At 38.2% G+C, this 13,271-nt stretch overlaps 2 protein-coding genes across 9 annotated transcripts in view; both read right to left on the bottom strand.

Annotated features, from left to right (window-relative positions):
• Window positions 1–9,023, bottom strand: part of VCPKMT (valosin containing protein lysine methyltransferase) — a 115,220-nt gene extending 106,197 nt beyond the window's left edge. For 3 of the 8 annotated variants that reach the window (XM_078053650.1, XM_078053651.1, XM_078053652.1), the window contains exons 1-6: window positions 8,600–8,969; window positions 8,393–8,503; window positions 8,152–8,224; window positions 7,207–7,326; window positions 6,056–6,160; window positions 3,815–3,867 (exon numbers count right to left, since the gene is read on the bottom strand). In XM_078053650.1, coding sequence (XP_077909776.1) covers window positions 3,853–3,867; window positions 6,056–6,160; window positions 7,207–7,326; window positions 8,152–8,224; window positions 8,393–8,503; window positions 8,600–8,865 — 690 coding nt within the window. In that variant the 5' untranslated portion in view covers window positions 8,866–8,969 and the 3' untranslated portion in view covers window positions 3,815–3,852. Of the gene's footprint in view, window positions 1–3,048; window positions 3,868–6,055; window positions 6,161–7,206; window positions 7,327–8,151; window positions 8,225–8,392; window positions 8,504–8,599 lie in introns of those variants that run through there. The other 5 variants (XM_036110683.2, XM_036110666.2, XM_036110657.2 and 2 more) reach the window with 4 other exon arrangements.
• A 478-nt stretch (window positions 9,024–9,501) lies between these two features.
• Window positions 9,502–13,271, bottom strand: part of SOS2 (SOS Ras/Rho guanine nucleotide exchange factor 2) — an 83,809-nt gene continuing 80,039 nt past the window's right edge. Inside the window, exons 22-23 of the mRNA XM_036110616.2 lie at window positions 12,076–12,188; window positions 9,502–11,230 (exon numbers count right to left, since the gene is read on the bottom strand). Coding sequence (XP_035966509.2) covers window positions 10,721–11,230; window positions 12,076–12,188 — 623 coding nt within the window. The 3' untranslated portion in view covers window positions 9,502–10,720. The remainder of the gene's footprint in view (window positions 11,231–12,075; window positions 12,189–13,271) is intronic.

Here is a 13,271-nt window from a genome sequence, read left to right on the forward strand (position 1 = left end):
TAAGACAACCCTGCTATACTCGAAAGCAACTCCTGAGAAGTAGTTTGATTCTTTAAAATCTGGTTTAGTTTACCTTTAAAATGCAAGTGTGATTCCATTTCAAAATCTATTTTAACTTCCTTTTTATAAAATGTTTAAAGACAAAGTCAAGCAGTGCCATCTACAGGGAAACTTTAGAACAACAGTCCTATTTCTATAACCCACACTTTTTAAAAAATTAATACAGTAGTTATAGTCTGAGTTAATATTGCATTTGGCATCATTTAACAAGGAAACTTTCAAGAAAAAGGTAGCTGTGTAAAAAACCCCACTATCATTCTGGATTAATACGTCTTAAAATACCTAAAAATAACCTAACTTCACTCCCAAGTTCATGAAACATAAGAGTCACAGATCCTTGGTTATGATCTCTACTGATTGAGATTCCAAGTTCTGCAATCTCAAAGACCTTTAGTTATAACTGATATACAGGGGAGACTCAAGTCATTGGAGACTAGCCTGTAACAATTTCATTTTTCCAGCTATTGGACTCCCCTTTCCTGTTGAGTAGCATCACCTTTGCCTTCTTGACCAGGTTCTCTAAATTTTCAGATAGTCAATTTCTAAAGCTCAGTCCTGTTTATTTTAAAACGTATTTCGTAGATGATTCTACATCAGATTCAAAGCTCTTTCCCTCCCTATGCAGTACAGGCCCACTCTAATCATGGATGGTTTATTGTTATATTTCTCCTCTCTTTGCTCTTTCCCTTGGGAAATAGATGCTAGGTTTCCTTAACACATTAGCAGTTCTCAATTTAGGCTAAACATTCAAACCACCTGGAGCCTTTAACAAACATCTCATGCCTCTTAATTGAACTGGGACCTGAACATAGCTTTTGTTTGCTTTTAATTTTCCAGGTGATTCCATGTGCAGCCTAGTTTGAGAAGCACTGCCTTACAACGGGGGATCCCTAATCGGCTATAACTGCCCATGGATTTCATGGTGCACAGTGGGAAGGCCCCACTCGCCTAGAGGCCCAGAGGTTCATTCCTGAGCTGTCTCCCGACCTGCCCCCAGCCCTGGCAGTCCCTGGAGATTGGAGTTGGCTGTATTCTAGTTGATCCTGTCCTTGGCAGCACGCCTCACTCATCTACTGCACCTGCCTTTGAACTTCTCCATGTTGCTGCACAAGTCCTCTGGCTTCCAACTCCTGTATCAACACTGGCTGGCGGGACCCATCTTTAACACCTCTCTGCCTGAGGTGTCCCCACCTCTCCAATTTCATTCCCATGCTCTGAAATAAAAACACAGATGTGCTGCTCTGCTGGGTAAATCCAACCAGGGGGAGAAAATGCTGGGCACCCCTTCTTAGAAGCATCCTGAATCTTGAATTGTTCCCTCACGCCTCCCTCCTGTGGTGTCTGAGCACAGATGCACCCTGTTCTCTCCCTCATGAGAGAGCCCACAGGACTAAATCCCATTCCCCAACACTGCACTCCTCAAAGAGAGACTCCTCCCACACCTCCCTGGCTGTCTGGGGAATGGTGGTTCGTGATAGGGCATGTTACTTGAACTGGCAGCCCTTAGTAAGCCCCGCAGTGCTCAACGGTCCTACCAGTGGTTCTCTGATCTTACAAGGTGGAGACTTGGTACCTTTTTTTTAAGATTTTATTTATTCATTTGAGACACAGAGATACAGAGAGCGAGAGAGAGAGAGAGCGCATGAGCAGGGAGAGAGGCAGAGGGAGAGGGAGAGAGGCAGAGGGAGAGGGAGAGAGGCAGAGGGAGAGGGAGAGAGGCAGAGGGAGAGGGAGAGAGGCAGAGGGAGAGGGAGAAGCAGGCTCCCTGCCGAGCCAGGAGCCAGGAGCCCGATGTGGGGCTCGATCCCAGGGTCCTGGCATCATGACCTGGGCCGAAGGCAGATGCCTAACCATCTGAGCCACCCAGGTGCCCCGACTTGGTACCTTTTAATCTCTGCTTTGGCCTTATTCCAGAACAGGAAAAAAAAAATCCCATGATTTAATGTTACAAATTACTTAAATCTACAGTCAGTAACTTAGGTCAGTTCTCCAGAACAGATGGAGATGAATGTGTATGCAAGTGACGTATTAAGGAGGTGATAAATTAAGTACGGGACTGGGAATAGAACAGGGAAGGGAAGGAAGCACACACAAGGGGTGATTCTGGTAAAGCTGTAGAGGCTAACCTGAACCCAACTCCTCCAGAAAATTTTGGAGTATAAGGTGCACTTTATGTAAGGGAAAGGAGCTGGGCTTTCCTACAGGAATGCCAAGGGGCACTTTAGGCCGAAGACCCAGCGGTACTGAATATTAGAAGTAGAGTGAAAAGAGGAGGGGGGTGAACAGGGATCTGAGAATATGAGTGGATTACTATAGCTGGTCAGACTTTTATTATTTTTTTAAGTTGCATAATGTTATGGAATAGGCTAGAAAGTAGTCATCTGTGCCAAGACTTCACTAATAATAACTGGTGCTATCTGTAACTAACAAAGAATCATATAGTTTACACTGTTTAGTAAACTGCTTAATGAAATGCTAAGGGCAGTGTGAACAACGTATTCTGAGAAAGAACAGCAAGACAAACTTTAAAGACCGAAGGAAGCCTGAAGGAAAGAATGGTTCTTTTGACTTGGATCTTTAATTTCTCTAAATAGGGCTGCTTTTGCTTTTTCTGGAAAGCCCGATTTAGATGTTCATTTTCTTCAAAGCTATTTCTGAAACATTCACAAAACCACAGGATCTCTAAAACAATGTTTAATACATAAAATGTGCCACCTAGTACCAATGCCTACAAGTACCAGAATTCTATCCAGTTAATATTACTCTTCACAACTGGTGTAACTGAAGTCCTTGATAGATCAGTCTGTGAGCAGATGATTATCATAATAACATAAAACAGAGAATACACAGAACCAAAATCACTTGGTAAATGTATATAGAACCACGTTTGTAGTTATTTAAAAACATTTCTCTGTTTCATGTAAACAACACTGGTGATTTTAGCCATATTCCTGGAAGATATATGCGAAGAAATGTGCAAGAGCCAAGTAAGTGCACAAGCCTGAAACTGGACTTTTTATTCTTGCTCCATTCTCAAATGAAAAAGTTTGTAAAGATACCTTTTCCCCCTCCTGATTTCTTACTTTTATTCCTACCAACTCATTGCAGTATAATTTACTATCTAACTCACATAGACATGTACGGTGGAGGAAAAGAATAAAACTTTGGCTAATGGAAGTATACAAAACAGTATTTTCAGGTTTTTTTTTAAGTAAAAGAACATTTAAATATTAAAGCTATCGTAATAATAGCAATGAAGTGGAAGATACATATGATAAAAACCACTGCATAATTATATTAAAATAAAAACCAACTTTTAGATTTATTGATCTTAAAGACAACTAAATTTTACTAGTTGCAACTTAAACAGAATTATATAGTAATAGATGTCTCTCTTTAGAAACTGGATCAATTTATCTCTAGTTTCCTGACAAAAACGCCAAGTCAACCATGCCACTTCACTGTTTATTTCCTGCAGACTTTAGGCAAACCTCAACACCTATTTTCATTTGAGGAGTGACTGATACACAATTTTCTTTTAAGCAGAACTTGATGCTGAGCTACAAGTAAACTAAGTTGGATTTCAGGCCCATTGGCAGGCAGGCAGGCAGTAATCATTTTTCAAATTGCAGGCAGCCCATGGTGGTTGTCAGTTATATATCGAATCTCTATGAACATGCTGGAAAAATCTATGAACACAATCTTCCCATGCTGTATTCACATGCTCCATTCACCATTCACATCTTTAGCTTACCCAGGTTGTTAGAAGTTTGGGTAAGATGACTAAAGATTTCATGATGGAGATTTCTATAAGAAAAAAAAGAAAACTTTAAAGATTGATTTCTTATAAAAAACTGAGTATTGACTGGGTACTTAATACTAAGTAATATGCCTAATAGTGGCTAAATGCAATTCAAATGAACAACCATGCATAATTTCAAAAGATGACTTTTTTGCTGATACCTAAAACAAAGCAACCAAAGAAAAATCAGATACACTGGACATCATCAAAATTAAAAAGCTTTGTGCTTCCAAGGACATACTATCAAGGAAAAAAAAAAAAAGACAAACCACAGAATGGGAGACAGTATTTGAAAGTCATGTATCTGGTAAGGATCTAGTATCCAGAATATATAAAGAACTGTTACAACTCAACAGTAAGAAGACAACTCAATTTAAAAACAGGAAAAGTATTTCTGTAAAGATAAACAAATGGCCAATAAATACATGAAAAGACATTCCACATTAGTCACTCAGGAAATGAAAATAAAACCCACAATGAAGTACCACTTCACACCTACTGAGATGGCTACAATAACAAAGATGGACAATGACAAGCGTTGGTGAAGATACGAAGAAATGAGAACCCTCAGCTACTGCTGGTTGGAATGTAAAATGGTATAGCAGCTTTGGAATACAGTTTGGCAAATTCCCCAAAAAGTTAAACATGGAGGTCTCATACGACCTAGCAATTCTACTCTAGGTTTATACCCAAGAGATTTGAAAACATAAGTGACACAAAAATTCTTATATGAATATTCATAGCAGTATTATTATTGCCTAAAAGTGAAAAACCACTGAAATGCCCAACGACTGATGAATGGATGGATTAAGGTGTAGTATATCAAAGAAATATTAAAACTATTTTTTACTTCTAAAACTATAAAAACGAGTTAAGTGTTGATGATGTATGCTACAACATGGATGAACCTTAAAAACACAATGCTGACTGTAAGAAGCCAGATATAGGAAGCCACATAGTGTGTGATTTCACTTCTATGACATGTTCAGAACAGGCAACTCCACAGAGAACAGACTGGTGGCTGCCAAGGGCTAGGGAGAGGCAGGAACAGGAAGTGACTGCTAAGGTACAGGGCTTCTTTTTGGGGTGATAAAAAAAAGTTTAGAATTAAAAAGTGATGGTTGTGCAACTCTGTGAATATATTAAAAACCACTGAATTTTACATTTTAAAAGGGTGAATTTTATCAATTTTGTAAAAAGAAGTGATTCTTGGCAAAAAAAAAAAAAAAAAGGGCTTTACACTTAGGAAACACAAAATCTTTATACCTCAAAAGAAATTCTTTTAAAACTATACAACAGCTTGAGCTAAAACCAGATTCCTTAAGGCATAAAACATTTTTAAAATTTATCTTCGTATCTCCAGCACTATGCCAAATGAAAGTTAGTAGATCTGAATTACTAATCCCACTACCTCTCTTTCCTTACAGTTCTAACACCTAGCCTTGACCCCCCAAATTATAAGTTGCTTTTGACTAGAATTCATCATAATCAGAAAACTTCATCACGAACAAATTCCATAAAAGCAAAGATAACAGAAACAAGTGGGACTTACTAAATTTAGCATCCTTAATTCATAAACTAGATCATGTCCTTGCCTTATACTAGTCACATATACAAAAGGTGATACGAAATGGATGAAATACAATTCTTCTCCTCTACACGCGCAAATTCTAGGCATACAGAGGCAACCCATATAAAATGTCATTATTAAAACAGGTAAAGGAGCAATAAAAAAGGCGGGAACATACATAAATTCTACTTAACTGAGCGCATTTTTATTTACTGGGCCGATCTACCTTGTCATACTTTACTTTGGACTATTTAAAAAAATCTGAATGGTTGGAGAAAGTTCACGGAAGTCAGAACTGGCATTTTTAAATCTCTGAGAGATAACAGAAATATACAAATAGCTAAGTTATTTGCCTGAGGTAATACCCAATTATAAAGCTCTATTATTTACAGATGGAAAGGACCTTTATCAAAAGAAGCCCGTTGTTTTTTTGTTTGTTTGTTTAGAGGAAGAATCCAAGGCCAGGTAGATTAAGTGATCTAAACACTGAGAGTGCCTGAGTCCAGTGAGTCATCAGAACTGTTTCCCCACATCAAATCAACATCTACACCACACATTAGCCCAGAGACAGTGACCAGCTAACGAGATCTCCTCAGAGGATAAAGAGCTGGGAATGCATTTACCGATTTCTTCTTTCTGATGTATAAGATATGAATATCCTCGCTTCGATATTCTTCATCATGTTTCTCCAAAGGAATTTTTTCAAAGTCAAAGTCTAGCTGGAGGAGCTATAAATTTAAAAGAGATATACTTCAAATTCAGTAATACAAAGTTTCCTGTGGTGACAGAAGTCAGAGTGACAGTTAACTTTGGAGAAGTACTGACTGGAAAAGGGCACATGGGTGCCTTCTGGGGTCCTGAAAATGTTCTATTTATGTAGGGTGGTGGTTGCTTGGGTGTATACATATGAAAAATTGAGCCGAGCACTTGATATGTGTGCATTTTACATGTGTTTTGACTCAATTTAAACTGTTTAACGATACAGAATTTTCAATTATAGTCTCAAGAGTTTATTAACATTTACTTTCAAGAAAAACATGAAAATAAAAAACAATTTTAGCACCCATCTGAGGCAGAGTCATGTATTTGCATTCTTACTTAAGCGAAGTAGTCCCTTCAGTGGCTAAACTGCAGGACTGTGTAGATGTACCCTCAAGAGGAGTCACTTATAATGTGATGGATTTTTGCCCATCAAAAGGGTTTGGATGACCACTGGGGGAAGATGGGTGAAAGATACATGGGGCTCTATGTACTACTTTTGCAACTTCCTGTGAGTCTTTAATTATTTAAAAATAAAGTCAAAAAAACCCAAAAAACAAAAAACACCCCAGAAAGTAGACAGCATATCTTGGTTGAAGCTTTCATAAAAATGTAGAGAAAAGCACAGAAGTAAAAACATATCACATATGTTTCTATGACGTACTTTCCAAAAGTAATACACATGTCATTAATACGTTCCCAAAAGCCAGCATCATATTTAATAAAGAAACATGGAAAACTTTCCCAGAAAAGACAAGGGTGTCACATTATTTTAGGTTGTTCTGTAGATACTAGATCAACTTATTAGAAAAGAAAAAAAAAAGGACGAGAAAAGATGAAAAAGGTTGGGGGGAGAAGCTTAGTAGAATGGTGGACAATGAAGGATACTCTCCACGGATTCATACAAGCAGAATGTGTTCCCCACTCAAAATTACCATAATATACTTGAACACATGGTCACATAAAGCATCAGTGAAGTCACATAAAGCACTACAAAAACAGATCTAGTACTTACCTCAAAGTATTTTTTCTCAATTTCTGGATTTTTTCCCATTGTTCGTTGTTCATAACAACATATAATACAAGTCTCAAATCCACTAAGATCTTTTAGAGTTTTCAACAATGGCTCCAAAGACTGTTCAAAAAGGAGTATCACTTTTACTTTATGATTTTTAAAAATTTCTATTTTTACTATAAAAGGGGGATGGGGGAAGTGGAGAGTAACTATAACTCCCCTCCAATTTATCCATCTTTGAATCAGTCAACAAAGTATATGGGGTTAAAGCTCTGTAACTAATGATTGGTAAACTCCTCTTCACTAATCAACCTAATCAATTTATTTCAATTTCCAAAAGACTCAAATGACTGCATTTTGGAGTTCCCATAGGAAAACAAATGAAACTGACCTCACTCTTAAAAAATTAATTTTATTTAATCTATTTTAACTTGGGATTTTACCCACAAAAATGAGTCTGACCCTAACTTGAACGTAAGTTAGTTCAATGTTTGTTATTTTAAAAAATGTGATGCCCACAATATGAAACAAACTGATATTTTTAAAAATATCATTCTGAATCAATCTTGCCATAGAACAATGAATTCTTTACAATGCAACTTAATTCTCAATGTCATGGTTAACACGTTCCCTAGGAAGAGCTTAAAAAAAAAAAAAAACCTTAGCTTTTCAAAAACAGATCCAAATAGCAAAACCTTTAAAATATTACAGAAGCCTCTAGTAAAATGCACATAACACTTTTGTCAACATGTTTCACAGGTCTTTTGTTTATCACGAGTATACGTATATAGTTCCTGGTAACCTTTACGTTCTTTACTGTGTCATCAACTATAGGACAAATATCCTGCATTCAGAAATGTTAAAATGTGAAGAAATGTGCACTTTGGAATCCACAAATTATGGTACAAATTCTAAAGATGGACACTTCACTCACTGAATACTTACCTCTTCATAGTATATGCAGTCAGCCATCAGTATGTAGTCTGGCGGAGAAGTCAAGTCTTCTATTTCTTCCCCCCTTAAAAATGTCAAGCAGATATTTTAACTGTTGCTTTAATAATTTAAAATATTGTTTTATAAACAAGTTCTGGAAAGTTCCCTTCGTATTAACTATGCTTTTAGTGAAACGCAATTTAAAGCAAACTACAAATCGTTATCTTAAAACAAGCTGAAAGGCCATACAAACCATTTCAGTACCTTGGCTTGAACAGAACCAGTGACAAGATGCTTGTTCATATTAATATTCATCTTCAGCAAGTCTTGCAATTCCTCAAGATCTGTGACCACAACATCAGCCCTATAAAATAACGTCGATCGAAGTGTAGGCACAAACGTGCTAAACCACTAATCTGGGTTTCCCGAACAAAGGGGCACCCCTCCTGCCAGCTCTTACCCAAGGGTAGCAGCCATGAGCCCCACGGCCCCAGTGCCGGAGCCCAGCTCCAGCACCGATCGCCGGCTCAGAGCGTGGGCCCCATCGCCGGAAAACCCGGGCGTTTCCAAGTACTTAGAAAGGACAATGGCAGCGTCCCAAACAACGCAGCCCACGCCGCCGGAGCCATACTGCTGCAGTCGTAACACCGTGCCATCTCGCTTTTCCAAAACTCGAACGAAGTTCCGCAGTGGGTCCTCCACCGAGGGCTCCAGGGTAGCCGCCATCGCTGCCCAGCAACAAGATGCGGCGCGCGCACTGACGTCACACCCACACGCACCGCCCCAAGGCCCGCCTGAAGAGGGCCCGGCGCCTCCTAGTGGCGAAGTTGGCGCCAAAGCGCGTGCGCAGAGGCACAAAAACTGGGAAGGCAGCATTACCGGCGCGTGCTTGAGCACCGGGCCACACGCTTCCCAGGCGTGTAGGTCGGCCTCCTCTAAATTACAAGCCTGGCTTAACAAGCAGGCAGCTTAAATTACTCTTCCAGACAAAGCTAATATTGTCACCTGCTCTTTACCTGGGGTGTTTTTACCTGGAGACTAATTCACTCGGTAGTTATTGGCCTTAAATCCAGGCAGCTTCCAAGATCGTACCAAGAAGGGTATAATCCTCCTTATCAAGAGTTTCCTAGCATGCTCCTAATTTTTCATCTGAATGCATAAAAATGGTTGCTGGAAGCTTGCTGATTGCGTTTTAACAGTTAAGACAAAGTTATCCTTCTAAAATTTACATCACTTAAATTCCTTGGGATTATGTAATTTAAGTTGCACAAAATATTGAAAATAATGTGGGTGTATGTATTTCCACAGAACTCAACAATCTCTCCCCTTGTTCCTTATAATGAAAACACGTATTTAAAAGTCTTTTAAAAATTAAGACTGGGGTGATTTATTAATCTTGTTAAGAACTCTGATACAAAGCACAGTAAAAGGCCACAGACCAGTAAATAAACAACGTGGCTTTTGGCTACTTTACAACTGCTGCTACAACACTATCAGCAAAACACGCTTTTTCATCACTTTGAACCCAGGAGTCCAAATGGCAAATAAAACTTTTACTCACTTCTCTGAATAAAAAGTTTAATAAAGCTTTAAGTATGTTTGCTGGTTTAGATGTTACCAATCTAAAAAAAAATTTTTTTTTAATTTTAGTTAACATGAGATTTATAGAGAAAGTTACTAGGTTTTGAGGGCAAGGCAGTTGGTTCCTGTGCCATAAGAAATTTTCCTCTGAATTTCTCAATTAGTAAAGTAGCAGATTGTATTATAGGCCTCGAGTCACTTAAATTTATATAGGTTATTAGCATTATCTTTAAATATACAATATAAACAAAACTGTACATACATGGCATATTAATCAACTTTGTTTTCCAATAGGCAACTCATTAGCTAAAGACACCATAGTCTGCAAAAACAAAAGGCACATCTGAATGAGATACATGCCCTTTTTCCCTCTATGACTGGGTTAGGTAGTCTCTGTATACATTTTGACAAAATAATGAACACAGTGCATTCTATTATTTTCGTTCTATTTTTCATTTTTGTCTTCAGCAGCAAATTCTGGCATTTAAGACATGGCATTAAAGAGTTTAAGAACAGTGGGTGTTTTTCATAATTCTCTTAAGTGTAAAAACTAGAAGTAAAAACTAGAAGATGGTCAAAGAGTTTTAAAAATCAGTAATACCATACACACCCTATATTTGTGTAAATTCATTGCCTTAAAAAGGCATCTATTACCCAAATTTGAAAAATTCCACAAATGCACTATCCCCTTTCAGTGCAATCAATGTCACTTTAAACCATACTTTAGCAGAGTCTACAGTGCAAATATAAATTCTTTATACTGGCCTTTTGGCAGCACTGAGGATCCAAGACAAGGCAATGCTACTGATCACCTGAGGATAATGATAAAGGACTTCTGTATTTTTATTTTTCCGATTTTTAAAAGCTTATTTGATCAGTAGCATTTTTGTAAGAGCATTATTTGTAAAAAGTACTAAAATACTATGCCTTTTTTTGAATAAATTAAAAAAAAACCCTTTACAAATACCATTCCAGTGTCAATGACTACATATGGCTAAGGTCATTGAGGAGTTTCCGCATTTTCTAGCAAAGGCAGTCTGTATGATGGAGGGTGCGAAAGCTCCCGTTTGTAAGTCTTTGGTGGCAGTTTTGGTAGGTGAGGGCTTGAATTCTGCCTTGGTGGAACAGGGGGAGCTTGAGGATGAGCAAGGTTGTTGTGACTAGAACTGAGCACGTAGCATCGACGTGGTACTCTCGGAGAGGGTGTGCTAGGAGGAGTATTTGGCGAATTTGGACAGGTACTAACGTCTCTGAACCAGTCTGGATCTCTGTGAAGATGTCCTAGTGGAGGTGGCTGAAGATTAAATGGACAGTTTATAAAGTGTTCTGGAGGCCGAAGGGGAACTGGTGGAGGGGTATCAGGAAGAGGATCTCTTGGCGGTGGTGGAGGTGGACTATGCAGAGGCCCATCAAATGCACCAGTAGGAGCAGGAACTCTGGGTTTTACCTTTGGAGGAGGAGGTTGTCTTGGTGGAATAGCAGGGGGGTCATCATCAGATTTCGTATTTCCCTCAAAAAAAAAAAAATTAAATTATACCTCCATTCTCCTGAAAAATCTGTTAAGCTTTAAAAGACTGAAAAATTCATACGTGTTCAGTTAAATCCAGAAGCTCAAAATAGGTTAATCTGATTTAATGATCAGATTCATGAGTAAAATACTCCCAGTTTAATTTAGGGCCTAGTTTAATATTTTTATATATGAGATGTTTTAATTGAAATCTTAGAATATAAAGCCTCACCTTTCAAAAATTTATGAATTTTAATTATAATAGGCAAATGAGTGAAAGGAATACATAGCTTTGTAGACGTTAAAGGACATGATGTCAAGGGAACTCGAAGTCCAGCTTCTGCCTTCTGGTCATCTACTTTCCCCAGTAAGGCTTACCGTGGTGGTTCTCAAAGTGTGATCCAGGGACCAGCAGCATCAGTACCAGTAGGGAACTTGTTAAAAAATGCAAATTCCTGGGTCCCACCCTAGACCTACTGAACCAGAAACTCAGCAATCTGCTTTTAACAAGCCTCCCAGGTGATTATGATGCAGCCTGAAGTTTGAGAATTACTGGTTTAAATTTGAAGAATGCTTTGAATACTAAAGTTCTTCCCCTTTCTACCAGAAAGAAAACACACTTCTGAGTATCTGTGAATCTGCCCAGCCTCTTTTTAGAAAAAAATATTAACAAGAATTAAGCAATTATTTAAAGTATTTTTCAAATAACACAACCAAAGTGTTTAAATACCATACAGGGTAGCCAAATTATAATTAACAGACTTTTTATAAGAACGAGAATTATTTTGAAGGTTCACAACTTTGAATAAATTGAATAAGCTAAGGCAAACTTGAGTCCTGTTGGCTACCTTGGAATTTGAAGCGTCATGATCAAACTTCTTTCGAGGAGGAAGCGGAGGAGGAATCAGCAGCTGCTCTTCACTTAGTTTGTGTAAACTGCCACATGAACTGAAGAAAGACTCTGGGGGTAAGAAAGATTAGTTTCACCACAATTCACAGTGCAATCGTAAGACAAGACTTTATCTCAATCTGTGATCACCTCTGCTATAGTAAATGTCAAACGGTACTGTACTCAACTGTTGGTTGACCTATACTCTGCACTTAACTGCAAGCTTTTTGAGGGCAGGGCATATTCATTTTTGTATCCCTAAGCACCAGCACAGTGGTAGTGCTTGGCATCTGGGAGATACTATAGCCACATGAAAATATACAATTTAAGTAAGATTAATAATGAGATTCTGCTCCCTGAAAAACCTTTTTAAATCTAAAACACACAAAACAAACATATTTGTATAAACTGTGGTAACTTCCAGAGAAAGATCATACATAATCAGAGACCTTGTGTTTTTGAAGCAGCGAGTATCAGATACATTTCTACAAAGGTAATAAAACCTCCAAATAGGAGACCAAAAGGTAGCGTTGTATCAAATAACCCTTTCTCTTTGCAAATTTCTCAGTGATAAAGGACATGTTATATAACCACATTAAAGAGAATTTACAAAATAATAAAGCATTCAGGGGAAAATTCTATGCCAAAGACATAGAATAAGAACTATTTCATTTATTTTTTTTCATGATAAAAAAAATACCTGTAGTTATGGACCAACTCTGTTTGTTGACCAAGACTTGTTATAAAAGCAGTGCCCATGTCTTGTTATTATATATATTATATTAAGATTGGGCTCACAGGAACTAGTTGGGAAAGTTGATGAGTTTAATTTTAAACACACTGAGTGTGAACTCCTTATGTGATATCCAAGTAAAGATGTCAATCTCATTACTCCATGTAAAAAACTGCTGTCCTGATCTTGTGACTCTGCAGTCACTTCATGGGTCCTGTTGGCTCAGGGTGTCAAAAGTAGAAAAAGTATGCCTATGGGGTGTTGGCGGATGGTGTGGGAGGTCAGGCAGAGCACTATCTGCTGTAGATATATTCCTTTTGCCTGACCAGCATCTTATGCCCTGTCTTTGGGAGCAAACTACTCTTGGTGATAGTGAATCTATCCCATGTGGTTTAGTTGGCCAGTTTGGCCCAGTGCACCCC

The sequence above is a fragment of the Halichoerus grypus genome, chromosome 8 (genome assembly GCF_964656455.1).
Source record: "Halichoerus grypus chromosome 8, mHalGry1.hap1.1, whole genome shotgun sequence".
NCBI classification, from domain to species: domain Eukaryota; kingdom Metazoa; phylum Chordata; class Mammalia; order Carnivora; family Phocidae; genus Halichoerus; species Halichoerus grypus.